Below are 21011 nucleotides of genomic sequence, written 5' to 3' on the forward strand. Positions count from 1 at the left end.
CAGTGTGGGGTCCCCCTGCCATGATGACAAACTAAGGCTGGTCAGCACGAGCTGGATTCCCCAAGAGTGTTATGAACTGCAAAACAACCCAGCTGCGTGCTGACAGCTCTAGGGCTCTTCCCACACACCTGGGCAGTGGATGTGTGATAATTAATGGTTAACAATAAAAGAGATTCATGAAATGTTATTTTAAATTGGTGAACAATAGTTCCCAGCAAGTCCAGTCTGCCATGAACAGCCTTGGCATGCTAGTGCTTTCAGTACTACAAGCACCAGCATACCCATGGCTGCCAGGGCATGCTGGCACTTTGGGAACCACAGGTACCAGCATGTCCTGACACCCAGGACTGCTTGGCCCCAATGCAAAAATATAAATAAAAGACACCGCTCATTCCATCCACAATATTTGAATAATGAAACCTAATAGCCGGCAGGTCTACTTATAACCTGGGACTTTCCCACGCTCTCAGTGACGAAAGCCAGGCAAGACTTTGCAGCCAGATCTGGAATGAGGCAAATAGTTCGCAGAACAGTTTTCAAGATGTCTTTCATCTTTAATATATCTATTTATGATTTTAATCTAAGAATTGTCTTTGGTTGTGATTCATGTCATATGGTATTTATTAACATTACCTTCGGACTGCACACAGTCACAGCAAGATTAGAAGAAAAGTATTATTATTATTATTATGTTTTTCTTCTTTTGCACAGGCATCCTTGAAAAGCCTTTGGAAAAGAGAGCCGGACGTAACTATTCCCCACCAGGCACCAAAAAACTGATTTATTTTATAGATGATCTCAACATGCCAGAAGTAGATGCTTATAGTACAGTGCAGCCTCATACCTTAATTAGACAACATCTGGATTACAGTCATTGGTGAGTATTTGTGTCCTCCCTACATTCATTTCTTATGTGATCATCACCACTGAAAATAGATGATAGATTGTTGAGAAGTACAGTGTTTATAATAAACACTCAAATGGCCATAACGATTATATGCTGAATTTGATAGCTTTCACTATCATCATCATCAACACCACCATTTATTTATATAGGGCACCAATGATCTCTGCATGTAGTTCCACATAGGGATCAATGATCCTTATCCCGCATAATGTACTAATAAATACAGCTCCATTGGAACATACCATAGATGCATTTGTGTTCAGCCTTGCTGATGTGTGAGGTCTGGAGATCTGTTGCTTAGAAACAATTGATAGGTCCATCGGTGGCAAACATATAGAGAGGGCCGCATGCGCAGCAGCTCCATTTTGGCGGCACTGCACTGAACAGCAGCCGCGGCGCTGTCAAAGAAGCGTCCGCCGCGGACGCTTCTTTGACAGCGCCGCGACTGTTGTATAGCACAGTGCCGCTATGTAGGGACACTGTTCTTCGCGGAGGGGAGGGGTTTCTGGAGAACCAGAAACCCCCCCCTGCATGCGCCCCTGAGGTCTTAGGGATGTAAAAACCTATACATTTGAACCACCTATTTCATATTTGCAACTTAAAGGACAGCAAAAATTGATTTAATGAGTTGATACATTTTCATTCACATTCTGATATCATGAGCTGCCTGTTTCTAGATAATAATAGAGCTGTAAATAGGATTGAATCATTGAACCAGGCACCACATGAGTTAGTATTTGTGTTTATGTGATTACCGCAGGTATGACAGACAGAAATTGGTAGTTAAAGAAATACACAACTGCCAATATATAACGTGCATGAATCCCACTGCTGGAAGTTTTTCCATTAATCCTCGGCTCCAGGTAATATATCATTCAGCATGTCACTTGTCTTTACTGTACAAGGCATAGCATTTGATGCATGACTTGACCTGTCAAATATGTGATCTTTAGTAACCATAGCGACTGGGGAAAAAGGTCAGTACATCTTAGTATAATAAATTGTATTTTTATAGCATCAGTAGTTTTCTCAGCACTTTACAACAGAAACAGTATAAAAAGATTAATTTGTGCTAGGAATTGACAACTTGTGGCACCAAGTACATGTCCCATCATATGTGTGTGTAAATTCTGATACATGTGACATACACATGTGAAGGCTCCACTGCAAATACTTTGCATGCATGCTTTGTGTTTGCAATTGTTACTATGCAGGCAGAGAGTGTTTTTATGAATTAACTAGCAGGTGCAGTGTGTTTATTCCACATGGCTAAGCATATTGTGTCAGATATTGTAGTTCCATGAAACATTTAATAGTGTTCCCAGTGCCCAAATTTTTCTAAAATATGAATATTTATTTGCCTTTACCCGAAATTGATGAGCAGAAGTTTTTGGAGGCAGCATGAGAAGGGTGTAGGCTGCGTCCATATGATCAGTGTGTTCAATGTTTCCTTTGTATCTTATACCTGTAGATCAATTTCCATAGAAGGATATGATAGTATTTGCTGAATACAAACACTATTTTCATTCACTACTGCAGCATTAAGGGCTCATTCACACCTATCTGCTGTTAATGTACTTTATATCTGCTAACGCATGAAAACACATTACAAATATGATGACATTTCTTATGGGATCATTCCCTCTATTGCTAAAACGAGCACACCCTGTTTACCCTGCATTAAATGCAGAATAATGTATCTTATCTTCATGATTTATGTCTAAAACGTACAATGTTGGGGTTAATGGGTCCTATAACAAGTTTCTGGGTTTAGCGTCATGTCTTGTGGGCAGCATGGTGGCTTAGTGGTTAGCACTTCTGCCTCACAGCTCTGGGGTCATGAGCATACTTGCCTACTTTTGAAGGCAGCTGTCCGGGCGGGAGGTCCGTCAAGGGGGCGTGACCACGCGCAATGAGCCGTTAGGCTCTGCCCCTGAAATCTTAATGAAATTTCGGCCAATCGCAACAGGGGGCGGGGCCAAGATGTCGCGTTTAGCCCCGCCCCCACCCTCTTCAACACCGGAGACAGCTGGATCCGGGATTTTTGCCTGCTCTCTTGGGAGTCCGGGTGAACTCCCAAAAATTTGGGAGTCTCCCAGACATTCCGGAGAGTAGGCAACTATGGTCATGAGTTTAATTCCCGACCATGGCCTTATCTGTGTGGAGTTTGTATGTTCTCCCCGTGTTTGCGTGGGTTTCCTCCGGGTGCTCCGGGTTCCTCCCACACTCCAAAAACAAACTAGTAGGTTAATTGGCTGCTATCAAATTGACCCTAGTCTCTGTGTGTGTGTGTGTGTGTGTGTGTGTGTGTGTGTGTGTGTGTGTGTGTGTTAGGGAATTTAGACTGTAAGCTCCAATGGGGCAGAGACTGATGTGAGTGAGTTCTCTGTACAGCGCTGCGGAATTAGGGGCGCTATATAAATAAATGGTGATGATGTCTTGTGTTTAACTTTTTAGAGACACTTCTCTGTATTTGCTGTGCACTTTCCTGGGTCAGAGGCGATAACTACCATCTACGGCAAGATAATAAGCGCCTATTTCCAACATGGTGGCTTCAGCTACAGTGTGGTCAAGTCTGTGTCGACACTGATACAAGCGGCTATTTGTCTCCATCACAAAATGACCCAGAATTTTTTGCCCACCGCTATCAGGTTCCATTATATCTTTAATCTGAGGGATCTGACCCATATATTTCAGGTATCATTGTTCGTTTCGTATGTTAATTTTCTTTTTTGCGTCATGGTTTTTAAAGTAGGTCACAAAAGCATAATAATAGAATAACAGTTATATGTAAAAATATACATTTGCTTTTTGGTCACACTAAATCACTTTCCAGTCACACTTTGCCCCTGCCTATGACTAATCTGTACATGTCAAACATGGTGGCTTTATACAGACAAATCATACAGCTCCAAACAGGAAATAACTATTCAATATAATTAACATTGTTTTCTAATGTATTCTACAAAATATCATTAAGCATCATAATAAACATTTATATCACCTGCCCAGAACTGACATCAGATGAAATTATGCCTACTAATCCAATGGACAGGGGTGAGGTAGAGGGTGGGGGAAGTACATCATTCTTGGTTTTGGAAAGTGAACCATATTCTTTACCTTTGTACTTATTTAAATATTTTTCCATATCTTTTTTTTCCATGGAATTCTACTCGTCTGTCTGCATTCTTACCACCTTCCCTGACTCTTGTCCCTGTCTTTTGGATGCGGCTGTTAGGATGAGGATGTGATCCACAAATCCTGCTCTTTAAGACAAACAACTTCCCTCCTCCCTTCCTTTCTATAACAGTGCATTTCTGTGGTATGTTTTACAGGGAATACTTTTTGCATCTCCTGAGTGTATCCGTTTCTCCAGCGACTTAGTCCACTTGTGGCTGCACGAATCATGTAGAGTGTACTCGGACAAGCTCATGGAAGAGAAGGATATAGAACACTTTAGAAAGGTGGTCATCGATACAGGAAAGAGATTTTTTGAGGTAGTCTGTTCCTTCTGTAAGAAGACACTAAGTAGTTTTTGGACCTTTTTTTATGTTCTGTTTACAGAATTTGTGATAAATTGAAAAAGAGACACTGGGGCTGATGCAGACTTGTTGCCAAAATGGTTGTAAGTTACTACATACACCCATATACAGAGCCGTTAACATCGTGAAGTGTGTCCGCCTCCATACAGCACCATATGTGCCCTATATATGTCATCATCAGTGGGTATTTGCATGTGCACTGCAGCAGGTGCAAATGATATGCCTCCTAACACAGGGCCATCTTTTCCATTGGGCACGATGGGCAGCTGCCCGGGGGCCCCACGGGCAAGGGGGCCCCATAGGCACGGCTCTTAATGAGAATAAATAATCCTGCAAAAGAAATAAACCTGCAAAAAACACCTTCAAGGGTCACTGAGCAAGTACATCTATCTATCTCTATCTCTATATATCTATATCTATATCTGTATACATCTATATATCTATATCTATATCTATATCTATATCTATATCTAGGGGCCCCGGTGCACTGCGGTGCACTAATGTTGTTAAGATGGCCCTGTCCTAACAGGCATATATATGTGTGTTTCTGCAGGTCTGCATTTGCATAAACACGCCCTTAGTGTACTCTGCCTAAGTTAGAATGCCACTCCCCTCTCCAGGGTGCCCGTAAGTGTCGGAATCACACAAGTCTGCATAGGAGCATGTGTGTGAATCCACTATCTGGGCATGCTCAGAGTGGTTTCACATAAGGTATGCTACACAAACTGACATACATGCTCCTCTGTAAGTGCTGGTGTGTTGTTATTTTTATCATTGTTGTAATCATGCACTTTATTAACAGCAAAATATTTTTTTTAAAAAATCTATTGGCACAGACACAGAAAGGCAATCCCACTCCCACAGATTGATATGATATTCTATGTAATGCGCAGGTGAGGGGACATTTAGGGAACAATGCTCACCCCATATTAACACTATCAATTTTAAAAAGGCAAGCTTTAATCAGTTTTTATAAGCATTGAAGCTGTCAACTGAAAGTGTACTGTTGTGTAAAACCACAGAGACCAAATAGTATTTTATTAGAAAATATTTGAAATAAATATTGTTGCAAGTACACACTGTGAGTACATTTATTGGAATAAAAGACAACCAATGTGGTTAAATAAGAAATTATTGGAGATAACAAGGGAAAAAGGGGGAGCATTTAAATGATTCAAATTAGAAGATACTGAAAATAAACTATGGAACTACAAGGAATGTAGCAAAAAATATGTAAAAGGGAAATCAGGTTAACAAAGCCTGAAGCTGAACATTGTTTGCGGCCCTGAGTCATTAAAAGAAAGTAAGGCAATAAAATGAGTATGTTTTCTCCAGACACAACCATGTTATAATGCAAGGGGTGCAAATGAGTTTATTATTTTGCACATAAGTTAAATACTGACTGTTTTTTCATGTAGCACACAAATACTGCATAGCTTTATTTGTACACTGAAATTTAAAGTTGATCTAGGACATGCCCTACCCCAGCTATATATCTGCCACCACAGTTTAAATTTACATCCCCTTCAATGCAACTTGGTTTTGCCAAGGTGCAAAATTACTCCTTTTTTATGCTTTACTTCTCTCAATGAATCACGCCCTACGTGTTTAATCACATACATAAACAGAAAGAACAATAAATATTGGCCCACTAAATAAATTTAGAAGACCAATAAAAAGCTGATCCTTAAATCTGTCTTTAATCTTTATTCACAAAAGAGGAAAAAAATGTCAATTTGTGACAATAGCGTAAGCGCACCATTACATTTTACTTGTCTGACACCACAGAAGGTGTAACAATATTACTTGATTAATGATTTTGATGTCTTATGATAAAAATTGTTACCAAACAAGTTCCTATCATTGATTACTGTGTATTAATGGCATAAAGTATGTGGGCTGCATACAACTTCAATGTGCCCTTGTAACTGGGCAGTATATACAGTATATACAGTTATATACAGTATACTGTTATATAGAGTATAACATTGGCAACTAGTAATTACTTTTCTGAGATATGTATTGTGTCTTACACACTACAAAAAGTTATTTCATAAGTAAACTGTCATAAAATACACAGAAGTGAATATTCATGCAAGTAGAAAAACAATCAGCTACATATATAATATTTATAGTAAAAGCTATGGTTTCTGCAAGTATAGAGTTTTATGATAATGCACAGAAGATTTAAGCATTTGAGAAATGCAGGACAAATGTACCCCTGTCAATGTAGCATTACATAGTTGCACAGTATCTCCACTTTATTAAGGATGTATACATTAACTATGTTACTATTTTATTGGCATCTGGCCACTTCTTCTGATGGAAGTTTTGCCTAGTGGCACCTAAAATGTAAATCCACCCTTGGATTTTATGGGCTGAGCGTAGTCACAAGTATGAAGTGTGGGTGAAGGGAGGAGTAAGCAGTAGCGTAAATCCCATATAAACTATAGTCTTGCTTTAATATGCAATACTTTGGAATGTTTTGGAAAACATTAAAAATATGTTCTCTTCCTTGCAGTGTATAGATGAGCAAATATTTATCAATAAGCCTTTAATTTATTGCCACTTTGCACATGGCGTTGGAGAACCGCGTTATTTTCCACTATCTGATTGGGAAAAGCTGACAAGGATTCTATCAGATGCTCTGGAGCACTACAATGAGATTCACGCTGCGATGAATCTGGTTCTGTTTGAGGAAGCTATTCAGCATATGTGAGTAATGTAGAATGTAAAACTATTGTTGATTCCCTACATTGAAAAGCTAATTTTCTAACTAGCTATTTGCACTGTATTTTGCATTTTGTCCAGGTCATTTTAAAGAACAGTTATACTAACTTGTGTACAATCTTTGTGTGGGTGAAGGAGAGGGTAATTCTCTAACAGTGCTCTTCATCACATCATAGAGCTGTCTGATTGGCTTGTAGGTTCCTAGGTAATAAATGATCCATGTTCTATTGAGTGCTAACATTTTCCATAGTGCAGTAAGAGGATAAAACAGACATTATTTGGTTATGATACATCTGTCTAACCCAGTACTGTCAAAGTATTTATATGAATAAGGCTACGTATATAAGTATATGACTGTCGTTGACACGCTATTAAAGAGATGACATACAGCAGAGCTTATGGAGGTTATCAGGTTGGTAGGGCCACAAAAACCCTTAGTGGCCCACATGCATGCTGCAGCCTGCTAGTATGACATCCCTGATCTTACTCATAGTGAGCTGATACAGGTGTCCACTTACTAGTAAGAGGTAAGAACGACTATTGCACCTGGGGGTAAATGTATCAAGCTGAGAGTTTTCCGGCGGGTTTGAAAAACCAATCAGATTCTAGTTGTCATTTATTTAGTACATTGTACAAAATGATAGCTAGAATCTGATTGGTTGCTATAGGCAACATCTCCACTTTTCAAACCCGCTGGAAAACTCTCAGCTTGATACATTTACCCCCTGGACACTGATATCCACTCACATCATTGTATCAGAGAGTAATGAAGTGATAATTTCACCCAAGGCTTAAAATTTCTTTTTTGGGTGGAATTAAGTGACATAAATTATAACATTTCACTTGCTTATGTCTAAGCGACACAATGCGAGTGATGGTCCAAGCAGGAGATCCTCCATATTGCTCCAGTATGTCATGTTTTATTTCAGGTCACCTAATTCCACCTAAAACTAAATTTTTATTTGAGAATTAAACAGCAGTACCCAAGCTATCTCTGGTGACTCACAGTTAGTTATTAATATTATTATCCTTTATATATAAGGTGCCTCAAGATTTCCGCAGTGCCGTACACAAGAAACAATAGACCATACAGGGAAAACAGAACAGAACAATAAACGAGTAATGCCAAAAGCTCTAAGCATAGCTGGTACACTGAAGTTGGAGCAGAAGTAAAGATTAAAGAGACAGGAGGGAAGAGGGCCCTGCTCGTAAGAGCTTACATCCTAAAGGGAGGGCAAACAGGCAGCAGGCACAACGGGAGTCAGAGGAGGGGAATAAGCACAGGAGTAACGAGTAAAGGGGCTGGGAAGAGAGAGGTAGTGGGAGCGAGCATGGAGAGAGGGTTAAGTGAAAGGCTGGTAGGCTATGAGGAAGAGGTGAGTGTTAAGTGCCCGTTTGAAGAAATACAAATAAGGGAACAATCGGGTAGAGCATGTAGCGTGGGAGGTCATTCCATTGCAGGGAGCAGCTCGGGAGACGTCTTGGATTGTAAAATGGGGTGAAGTGATCAGAGTGGAGGAGAGGCGATGGTCATTGGCCGATCGCAAGGACGGGGTGGGAGTGTGAACACCACGTGGTTAGTTTAAACCATGTTATGTTCTGTGATGAGCTGTGTTGACCGGATAAAGAACAAAATATCTGATGCTTATTACTAATCTATTACATATTGAACAGCTGAAATGTAAAAAAAAAAAAAATAAATAATAAAAATACTTATTTCCCAGTCCCTAACCCCAGCCTCATGCTGGAATCCCTGGTTTGGAGAAAATTGAAGAAGCGGATAATAGACGAACAAATGTAGAAGGTTTGCCTTATTTAATTAATCTCATTGCAGAGTACAAGATGTTAGCATAACATTTTGTCCATTTTGTACTTTGCAATGAGATGAATAAAACAATGTGAAAAGCCTACAGTTGTGTGACACTGTTACCTGTAGGTTAGTGCACACCTACTGACCAACTTTGTAATGAGTGGATGCTCACCGCTACCCTTTATATAGTCATAACCTCCCATCACCTGATCTAGTCGGAGCAGTGGGCGGGTAGCACAGTATAATAGATCCCTGTTTATGGTTTCACAACCCCACCAGGTGCAATGTGAGGGTGGGGTATAATCAGGGCCGGATTAACCATAGGGCTAACTGGGCTACAGCCCAGGGGCCTCGGGCATCCAGGGGGCCCTTGAAAGTGCTCAGCAGCATTATTGATTGGTCGGGGGCGGGGGCGACCCCGGCCCGATCAGTGCTGCTGAGCACTTTCAGTGCGGTCCTTCCCGGGCGCGCTGTAGTCTCCTTACTGAGGAGATCTCCTGAGTGTCACTCTCACGAGATCAGGAGGTAAGTGCCTTGGGGGCAGCTCGGATCACGGGGGAGGGGTCCTCACGGGGGAATGGAGGCTTCCTTAGCCCAGGGGCCTCCATTCCCTTAATCCGGCCCTGGGTATAATAGAACAACTGGAAGAACTGAGTTAATATAGGTATGTTGTTACTAACAAGAGGTAAGAACTGATATCACACCTCACCCCATTGCACTTTGCTCCAGTGAGTAAGGACTTATATAAGAGTGACCATGCTATGTCTGGAAATCCAGTTTAAACCCAGTGGTGTTCTGCAGTGCACTGTTATGAGCAGCGTTGCTAATGAAAATAATCTTCTAATGATGATTCTTACTAATTAATGATATGCTATTCAGCCTCAGCAGCTCAGAATAATATATAAACCAGTTTTGTGCTTCGGGCCCTGATTTTAGAGGAACAAAAGAAGGAGCACATTAGCTGCATAAGCAATTTTAATTGTTCACCTAATTGTACAAGGGGCAAATTTCAGGCTTCAAATTTGAATGGGAGTGTATTGACAAATGTACCGTGACCGTGTTCATGGTCAGTGTACCAGTGATATTCAATAAAAGTTGGAACCGCTTTGACATTTTCAAGCATCTGGAGCAATGAGAGAGTAGAAAAGGAATATACGGGATGCAATACAATATCAACAGCCAAAAATCCAACCTCACTAGTAAGCAGGACAGTTCTTTGTTTTTGTTTTTATTACAAGAGTGTATGTTTTCCATATCTTCTTGCTGGAACACAGGTGTATTCATTGCTGACTGACACATTGTAACAAGTGGTAACATTATAATGTGTTAGTCAGTAATGAATACACCTGTGCTCCAACAAGGAGATATGGAAAACATGCACTGTTAGGAGTAAAAAAGCTATATCGGAATTGGACTTTAAAGTCTGGGAAAAGACACGACGTTGCCTGTACAGAGCCTGTGAAGGATTGGGAACCAAACACAAGTGCAGGTGTACTTGGGGAAACTATTTTCAGCAATACACTCACCATCAAGAGCTCGTAAGAGCCATCGTGAAGGTACAGGTCTGACAGCACTATCGTTATTGCAGGAATCTGGTAAGAGACGTTTCTCCAACTTTGTACCCCACGGATTGCTACCTCCCCCTGTACATTTACATCTGCTTACTCCAGTCAAGAAGCTGGCTTCTATAGTCTAGGACTCTGCATTTATCCATCAATACCTCCTGTAGGACCCAACGGGATCAATTGTCCTGACGCCCTTATATGAATAAATATATCAGTACTGTGACTTCTATGAATATTCTGCTTGATCTTTGAATCTACACATGATCAAAGTTAAATAAGAATTCATAAGTGCACCTATAATCACTCTTTGTGGTTATTCCACATGTAGGTTACAAGTGGTATGTCTATAGATTGTGTGTATTTTATTAGTGGATCCACAGCATTTGTGAGGTTATGTATTGTTTTTAACAATAAATTCAATTTTATTGAGATTATCCACAGTGCATAATTGATCTATTGGTGGCTTGAGATACTATTGCATTTTTAAAGTTTTATAGTGCATGATTTTGAGGACACAGACCTCGTGCGTTGGTATCTCACGAGCACTGCCATATTTAGTGCCAAAAGGAAATTTTTCTGACTGTTAGGAGTACTTGAGGACTGAGTTTGGGAAACACTGCACTACAGTATCAATCAACTGTATCAATAATAAAGAGAACAACATAATATCTAAAAATATAAACCTACCTTAGCACTATTCAGATGATAAGTAACACCAATATATTGTTTTAATCTATAATACACATATTATTGCATGTGTGGGCAGCTACTGTGATTGTACTATGAGTTTGTAACTGTTCTACAACTCAAGCACAGATAATCGATTATGAACGCCCTAGTTACAATCAGCTATTTTATGACTAAACGGACATAACTACCGTGAGGAATGGATTTTTGTTAAATTAAGATCATTTGTGTAACAGTTTTAACTCTTTATAGCTTTGTGAAATAAACCTTTCATGGTGCGTAGTGTTTCCAGCGTCTTTTTGACATTTATGGTGGCAAAATGTTACGCAAGGGGATGAATGAAACCTGTGGGAAAAAGAACAGGGAATAAATAAATCCATTGAATAAATAAGTGACAATTGCCATATATTGTTGGTTCCCCCCCCGAAAAAAAATATAGAGAGCTGCTGCTCATGCGGCCGTACATGCGCAGCAGCTCCGTTTCGGCGGCACTGTATTGTACAGCAGCCGCGGCGGTGCTGTATTGTAGTATAATACAGCACTGCCGCGGACTCTTCTTTCACAGCACCGCGGCTGCTGTACAGTAAAGTGCCGCTATGCAGGGGCACTGTTTAGCCCCCGTTGTCACTCACCGGACTGTGAGTGCCATTTCCCGTGTGTTCAGGAACCGTGGCCGTCCGCCATCCTGAGGGTCTGCGCATGTGCAGCCCTTATCAAGCCTTCTATACCTGTTGCTTTTAATTGATTGGATGATCAGGCAACCCTCCCTATTTAAACCACCTGTGATCATTACCTGGTTTGCCTGATCTTGGAGTCTCATTCCCCATGAGCCTCTGAAGGTGTTCCTGTGTTCCTCGTGTATTCAGCTTCTGCTGATTCCTGTTTACTGCTATTGTGGTTGCCAGACCACTTCAACTCTCCTGTGTTCATCGTGCCTGCACTGAGCTGATTCCTGTCTGCTGCCTCCGTTACTACTTCAGAGTTCCTGATTGTCTCAACTCTCCTGTGTTTATCGTGTCAGCTCCCCGCTGCCTCCGTTACCACTACTACTGGATACCAGACCGCCTCTACTCTCCCGTGTTCATCATGTTTCCAGTTTCACTTACTACTGCTTCCTGAGTATTGCTTCTTTGATTCTGGATTACCTGCCATGCGCTGCACCAACCTGATTACCGCTTCCACCCTCCAGTGGTCTCTCCTCCTGCCGGCCTTCAGCCTTCAGGTATCCCTGCACGTCGCTCTGACAGCCTGCTCTCCTGAACCGTGGTATGCATACTTTCCATTGACTTTGCTTTTGTATTGCATATCCATCTGGACTGAGTTGTGTTCTTCTCCGGAGCCTCCTATCCACTGAAGCTATTGTTACCATTGACTTTGTTTTCTATTGCCTGGATTGCTATTGTGACTTTGTATACTTCAAGCAGCGCTGGTCAGTTATTGTTGTATTGTGGATATCATCGTGGGATCAAGTTCTGTGTGCCCCGTGTATACTCTGCTTTACATTCATCTCCTCGTGCCCCTCCTCACATATATATAGCAGTGGTACAACTCCAGTTTCAAGTATCCTCCCACATAGCAGTGGTACAACTTGCTACACGCAGACCACTGACTTCCCCGTTACCTACCTTCACCTGGATTCCATTCCTTCACTATAGACAGCGGTACAACTTGCTATACGCAGACCGCTGACTTTCACTACCTCCTCGCTACTCCTGGACATTCCTCCTCACTATAGCAGTGGTACAACTTGCTATACGCAGACCACTGACTCTCCTCACGTTTCCTTGTCCATCTGGATCCTCGTGTACATTCATCTACTCATTACCAGTTGCTGCTAGTCATAGACTTTCCTTGAGCATTCTCTCACCATCTGCTGTTTCTCCTGTTCCGTTGTCACCCTGCTACCAGAGAACCATAATACCAGCTATATTACTCTGGTAAGTCCATCATCTGGTGATATCCTGGGCAAAGACTCCTAGTGCCCGTGACACCCGTTCTAGGCAGTGTGGAGGGGTTTCTGGAGAACCAGAAATTCTCCCTGCGTGCGCCCCTGGTCAGGGCCCTATCTGTTTGTATGTGGGTTTCCTGTGGGTGCTCCAGTTTCCTCCAACAGTCCAAAAACTTATTGGTACGTTAATTGGCTTCTGACAAAATGGACCCTAGGGTATGGTAGGAAATTTAGATTGTAAGCTCAAATGGGAAATGGGACAGGGACTGATGTGAATGATTACATACAGCGCTGCGTAATATGATTGGTTCTATATTAATAAACAATATTAATAATTAATTTTCTAACTAGTCCCAAGACCTTATGTGCCAGAAGATTGCAAACTCTTTGACACCTATCTACTTTGCATGTCAATAAATGACAGAAAAGTGCATAAAAATTAGGACAATTTTAGAGTTCTCACCATTGCAAGACTTCACTTCAAATTATAAAAGCAGAATGCCCTGTTTCTCACGCATTAATATGTGCTACCTACTCCAACGCATGAAAAGTGCAAAGAAAACTGATTACTAAATCCTGTGTTAGTTTTTAAACATCTTCACCCATTTTCCGAGCATGAATATGTGAAGGAGTCACTAAGGGTTTATTAATTTACATGTACACTTCTATTAAGAAGTAAAAGTAATCAGCTTCTGCAACAGGCATCGGCACCCTTAGGACAAGCCACCCTTAGGACATCCCAGTGATATTTTATCTCATTAGACCTGGTCCCAATTTCTCATTTCATGAAATGCTTTTCTAGTATTCTATTTGCACGCACATTTATATTTACCTGCTTTTTTTTGCTGGGTGAATTTAGAAGATTGAACAAAATAATGTTAATATATAATAGGGAATACAGTCTGATTACAGCGCTCCTCCCGAGCTGCCCAATCCATATATATTACATTCCACTTAATCCAAATATTAGAATATATTGTAACTAATACGTACATTATGTGGTCACGGATGTAGGCATAGATGTTGGAGGAAATCTTCTCTTATATTCCCACGAATTGAACAATTCACATGTAGAATACAAAATACAACAATACAGTGTAATAAGTTCAATAAATTCTGTCTTCCACCACAGAGGAGAATTCCAGAAATATCCCAATAAAGGTAAAGGATTTTCAATGGCCACCGGTGCCAACATCTCCCTTTCAATCAATATGCTTACTAGATGCCTTCTTTTGCACTGGTGATGTATATATATCACACTTCATCCTCCACATGGATTGAGTGTAAATCCATGGTGTCCACTCTCATCAATTACCATAAAAAAATGGAAAAGACTGTTTAGTGTATTCCCATTTTTAATTAAAAATCATGTGAGCATAGAGTAAAACATACATGATAAATAATCATAAAAACCCACTAGTCAGGGTACATATTCCCTACCAGAGGTCCGAACTTAAACAGCTTTGAGAAAGGGATGTAAAACCACAAGATGGAATATGGCGTCCTTCCTCCAATTACCATGTCCAGCCAAAAAAAAGGGTCATACGGATCTGTTATCCAACATGTTTCTACTATTCCTGGAGTCTTTCCCAAGGCAGAATCTAACTTGTCCACTCTCCCCCTTCACCTCTTTAAACCCCTCTGATCCGATTGAACTGACGCTGATGCAGCGAATCCCAACTGACATGTTGAAAGGAGACTATTTCTTATTCATCTGGAGTCTTGGAGCTATGGAGTGGATTTAAAACAAGGTTTCGATCCATCCCCATAAAACTAATGTATACAGAGCACGATTTGCTTGTCGCAAAAATTGTAACGTTATTCAGATCATAACATGATATTTCATCTTAATACAGAACATTATATAAAAAATACACATACAGATACAACTCATCTTATGAATGAGTCTCAGACTCACAGAACAAATGAGAATGCTTGAACATTACTGTCATATATGTATATCAATCATAATTAATAAATTAAAGAAACCATTTAAGCTCAAAATCAGAGTTAAGGCACCCTTGAATCAAAGTATTCAATACATAAATCCATTGCATCCATTACAAAAGCTTCTGTATTTTTTGTTTTATGTTGTTGTTGTTTTTAAGCACAGTCAGTAAAACAATTATTAATTTGATCTTTCAAAGACCTCAATGGGATTTGGTCTTTAATACAAATGCAGATTTTTTTTTTTACGACGTAAACCTTCTAAATTCACCCTACCACCGATGATGTAAATTCAAAGATAGTACAGGCTGTGAAAAATAATGATTTCAAATTAACGTCTCCTAATTCAAGACATCAAAACTAACTATAGACTATTATTGTGTCAAATTATTATGCAATGTTTAAATACACTACTGTGGTGCTTTTACAGTAATGTTTTATCAATAAAGTTTGATCATTATAGAATATGAACTAATGGATATATTGGGCAGAGAACAAACAAAAACTTTGTTGTTATGGTGTTAAAATGGTGTTAACTCAGAATAAAAAAAAATCTTTGTGTATTTTTGATTTTTAATCTTGAAAAAATATAAAATTATATGCATACAATGACAACCTAAAGGCACTGGTGATTCTTAAATGAAAAACTACATTTTAAATTAAGATTCACAATAATACTGGATTATTCTCTGGTATACTAAGCCTTTTTTATTTTTTAAAAAAAACTATCGATTAAATGACAGCCATCATTATTAGGAATTAGGGTAACCGAATCCACATTCTTCCTTCTAATTTTTTCAGCTGCCGCATCAGTCGAATTCTGGAATTCCCATATGGAAATGCGCTGCTGATTGGAGTTGGTGGTAGCGGCAAACAAAGCTTATGTCGTCTGGCAGCTTTTCTCAGTTCGCTTGAAGTTTTCCAAATAACTCTTCGTAAAGGGTATAGCATCAACGATCTCCGGGTAAGATTTATCTTTTACAAGATGATTCATGTATATTGTATCTAAAGTTTTTATAATACACAAATGACATGAATATATGCAAATATCATGTAAGATATATCCTGATATTTCCAGACTAGTAGAGGTCTTCACCTTTAGCAGCCGTCTTTTCCATAGAAATATACACGTTCGCAGGTACTTCAATGCCCCACAGGATTTAACGCTATGGTAGTAGAGGCTTATCAGAATAACCGTGGTTCCAGGTAGAGAAACTGGAAGGCAAGTCCAATGTACAAGCAAAGGTCTGGGTCACAAGCAAAATGGCAAAGTCCAATATTCAGGCAAAACATCAGGCAAAACATCAGGACTACTGGCAAACAGGCAAGGTCCAAAAGTTCAGGCAGGGTCACAACAGAAGATCAATCAAAAAGTGTCAGTAGACAGAGCAGGTCAGCAAACAGGCACAGGTAGTGATCATTATAATAGCAGGAAGGTTATGCCCTCCCTGCCATAAATACATGGAGGGGCCAATCACAGAGAAGGGAGCACAGCAGGAGGATATCTGCCTATCAGAGAAATAATTGATTTAATGAACTTGCGCTTTCGCCCAGTTGCCCTCCTGCCGGGACGCTGGCAAGGGCCGGGAAGGAACTGGTCATCATGGAGATGGCTGGAATGTAAACAGATGGGCACAGCGAGTCGGTCCGGCTAGAGGCACCGCCGCGGCTCGTAACACTATCAGTGGAGGCAAGACATATAAGGATTGGAGGATCACCTCATATAAGCAACTGGATTTGTCTATAAAAAGAAACTTTTGTAGTGTAACGAGTAATGTATTTATTGTAAAATAAAAAAGAATACTACAAGACACCTCAGCCAGCATACTCATGTTTTTAAATGGTCATGGAAATCCTGGTAGCTTGTAACATCTTCTTATTTTACAGGAGGAATTACTTTATTCCCATACAATATCTACTGCAGTCCACCCTATCCTTCTGTACTTACATAATCATGTTGCTGTTACAAGTGAGCACTATTGCTCTTGGCTTTTGTGGGAGAGAGTGTGTAAACACAGCAAACACTGGGTTCAAACACCTAATAAACCTACAAATAAACTGATAATTAGCTGTCCAGAGCCATGTCCATAGCCATGGAGCGCTGCTTGTAGATGGTTGTTGTGGTAGTGTTGTACATGGGTCTGTAGATGGTGGATGGGGGGTCTAGAGATGTTGGATGAGCGGTGGAATGAGAGGTATTATTACTATGAATTCTGCTACGTCAAATATCAAAATGAAATTGTGCGGATTGTGTAAAAATAGAACGAGTATAACTAAGCTGATTGGATAGGTAGGGGTGGATGGTGGGGTTAGGTAGGGATGCCAACCAGTGAGGAGAGTTAGAACTAAAATATGGGTGTCAGGAGGGTTGGAAGTGGGAAATAAAATAGGGGGAGATTGGAATAAGGAGATGAAGGGGACAAGTAGCAGGATATTAGTAAGTGGGATCAAATAAAGGTACTATTGTAATCTATGTGAATAAAATAAAAATACTATGGAAATTTATTATACCTTAAATATAGTAACAGGTTAAAATAAGAGGTGATGGGTGCAATGGAAAGCACAAAAATGGTATGAATCTAGTAGTATAGCGGAGTGTTTGGACGTACTAGAATATTGTATGGTTCAAAAAGGAATTATAGGAAGGAAAGTAATAAAGGGAAAGCGTATATTTGTAATAGTGTTGATGACTGAAACTTACAAAAGTGTAGAGATAACAAATAGTATTACTAGTAGATAAGTAATAAAAGAAATATAATAATCCAAAGGTATTCAAAGGACAATAGTTTTGCCTTTACAAGGAATAAACCACGTAAAGTGTTGAAAATAATTGAGTAACAATTAACCAAAAATAGATAGCAGCTCTGTAGCACACTAGGCTGCCTAAAAATTCCTTACCATGCTTTACTAAGTAAAGCAGATGTCAGACAGCTCTTTCTCGCAGAGCAAGGGGTAGAGAGAATGTAGTGCACACTGCACAACCATCCTCCTCGGATCTCAGATGTGCGACCTCCCTGTATTTGTAGGTGAGGTCTTGTGACCTGCTTCTGTCACTGTGTGACCTCCCTGCATTGTGTGGGTGAGGTCTTGTGACCTGCTCCTGTCACTGTGTGACCTCCCTGCATTGTGCGGGGGAGGTCATGTGATCTGCTCCTGTCACTGTGTGACCTCCCTGCATTGTGTGGGGGAGGTCATGTGACCTGCTCCTGTCACTGTGTGACCTCCCTGCATTGTGCGGGGGAAGTCATGTGACCTGCTTCTGTCACTGTGTGACCTTCCCTGCATTGTGCGGGGGAGGTCTTGTGACCTTCTCCTGTCACTGTGTGACCTCCCTGCATTGTGCGGGGGAGGTCATGTGACCTGCTTCTGTCACTGCGTGACCCTCCTGCATTGTGCGGGGGAGGTCTTGTGACCTGCCCCTGTCACTGTGTGACCTCCCTGCATTGTGCGGGGAAGGTCATGTGACCTGCTTCTGTCACTGTGTGACCTCCCCTGCATTGTGTGGGGGAGGTCATGTGACCTGCTTCTGTCACTGTGTGACCTTCCCTGCATTGTGCGGGGGAGGTCTTGTGACCTTCTCCTGTCACTGTGTGACCTCCCCTGCATTGTGCGGGGGAGGTCATGTGACCTGCTCCTGTCACTGTGTGACCCCCCTGCATTGTGCGGGGGAGGTCTTGTGACCTGCCCCTGTCACTGTGTGACCTCCCTGCATTGTGCGGGGAAGGTCATGTGACCTGCTTCTGTCATTGTGTGACCTCCCCTGCATTGTGTGGGGGAGGTCATGTGACCTGCTTCTGTCACTGTGTGACCTCCCCTGCATTGTGCAGGGGAGGTCATGTGACCTGCTTCTGTCACTGCGTGACCCCCCTGCATTGTGCGGGGGAGGTCTTGTGACCTGCCCGTGTCACTGTGTGACCTACCTGCATTGTGCGGGGAAGGTCATGTGACCTGCTTCTGTCACTGACTGACCTCCCCTGCATTGTGCGAGGGAGGTCATGTGACCTGCTTCTGTCACTGTGTGACCTCCCCTGCATTGTGTGGGGGAGGTCATGTGACCTGCTTCTGTCACTGTGTGACCTCCCCTGCATTGTGCGGGGGAAGTCATGTGACCTGCTTCTGTCACTGTGTGACCTTCCTTGCATTGTGTGGGGGAGGTCTTGTGACCTTCTCCTGTCACTGTGTGACCTCCCCTGCATTGTGCGAGGGAGGTCATGTGACCTGCTTCTGTCACTGTGTGACCTCCCCTGCATTGTGCGAGGGAGGTCATGTGACCTGCTTCTGTCACTGTGTGACCTCCTCTGCATTGTGCGGGGGAGGTCATGTGACCTGCTTCTGTCACTGCGTGACCCCCCTGCATTGTGCGGGGGAGGTCTTGTGACCTGCTCCTTTCACTGTGTGACCTCCCTGCATTGTTCGGGGGAGGTCTTGTGACCTGCCCCTGTCACTGTGTGACCCCCCTGCATTGTGCGGGGGAGGTCTTGTGACCTGCTCCTTTCACTGTGTGACCTCCCTGCATTGTTCGGGGGAGGTCTTGTGACCTGCCCCTGTCACTGTGTGACCTCCCTGCATTGTGCAGGGGAGGTCATGTGACCTGCTTCTGTCACTGTGTGACCTCCCCTGCATTGTGCAGGAAGTTAGCTTCTCCGAAGAAAGAATAACATTAAGTGCACTCTAATTCTATTTTATGACCGCCAAGCTTCACCCGCTGCCCCCTGTTGCTTTCACTAAGAGTTGGGACTGTTAGTTAAGCTTGGGGAATAAAGCAGAGAAAAGGACTAACTAGGTATAAAGCATGAAGGAACTGGGGGCCACAGATGAAGAGTCAGGAAGTCACATGCAGCCCTAGATCCACCTCTTGCCCGTTACTGGTGCAGAGATTGTAAGCTGAGGTTCTGGTTATTCCTGACTAGAAAGTATGGGGCTATGGACATGACTTCTAGCCAAGTTACTGTTGTTCTTTTTGAAGGAGTAGACTTGATAATTCATGATGGATAATTTCCATGAAAAATACTTATTTATGACGTATATATTTCAATACACTGAGTTTTGCATCAAACTGTGGAACAGCTAAATAGTGATTTGCAGGATTCCCCAGCTTCCCCAGCACCAAACAGGTAAACATGCTTTCTCATCATGACGTGCTACACAAACAATGCAATTTTCAGCACTTCAACACAATTAAGATGGTGGCAACGAGCCTTCTACTGTATAAATAATGCCTCAAAGTAATTGTTTGCTTAATTATCCATTTGCAAATATCGTTTTTCAAAACAGCTTGCAGGTCAATGCAGAATAAGCGGTGCCACAATTACAGAAAACAAATAAACAAATTTCTTAACTCATCCTTAATTGCTGCAAAGGTCTCCTTTAGCTGATGGAAGGGATGCGACAGTTGCCATGGTTTCCAACTTTGCAAATCTTGGTTGGCAATGTTTTTCTCTCTGGCAAATTGACAAACTGTTGTTATCCATTATTCCAACATAATGTATATTTTGATTTATATACAAATGTTTCAATGTGTGCTTGTATGTGTTATATAGTGCAATCATGAAGCTACATGATTTATCTTATGTTCTTGCTGTCAATTATAGGAAATCTAATCGACAGGTGAAGAAGAGGTGGTGTTGGGTATCACAGCCAATTAAATTGAAAATATCGGTTACTAGTACTGTTTACCAAATGAAAGCAAACATCTGATTGGTTGTTATACACATCAGCATGATTTCTGTATAGTTAATTGTGTGACAGTTTACATAAATCCCCCCCATATATTTTAGCCCTGGGTCAGTATAAAGCAGAAGGCATAGGCCCTATCTTTAGTATTCTGTAATCATGATCTAATAATATATATCTTTATATTTAATTCTGAGAGGAG

The 21011-nt window shown here is 41.3% G+C and overlaps 1 protein-coding gene across 1 annotated transcript in view; it reads left to right on the top strand.

Annotated features, from left to right (window-relative positions):
* LOC142098555 (dynein axonemal heavy chain 11-like) overlaps positions 1–21011 on the top strand; it is a 325973-nt gene that overhangs the window by 181787 nt on the left and 123175 nt on the right. The window contains exons 48-53 of the mRNA XM_075181390.1: positions 712–877; positions 1668–1770; positions 3365–3604; positions 4243–4404; positions 6971–7164; positions 15938–16100. Coding sequence (XP_075037491.1) covers positions 712–877; positions 1668–1770; positions 3365–3604; positions 4243–4404; positions 6971–7164; positions 15938–16100 — 1028 coding nt within the window. The remainder of the gene's footprint in view (positions 1–711; positions 878–1667; positions 1771–3364; positions 3605–4242; positions 4405–6970; positions 7165–15937; positions 16101–21011) is intronic.

The sequence above is a fragment of the Mixophyes fleayi genome, chromosome 7, assembly GCF_038048845.1.
Source record: "Mixophyes fleayi isolate aMixFle1 chromosome 7, aMixFle1.hap1, whole genome shotgun sequence".
Lineage (NCBI taxonomy): Eukaryota > Metazoa > Chordata > Amphibia > Anura > Limnodynastidae > Mixophyes > Mixophyes fleayi.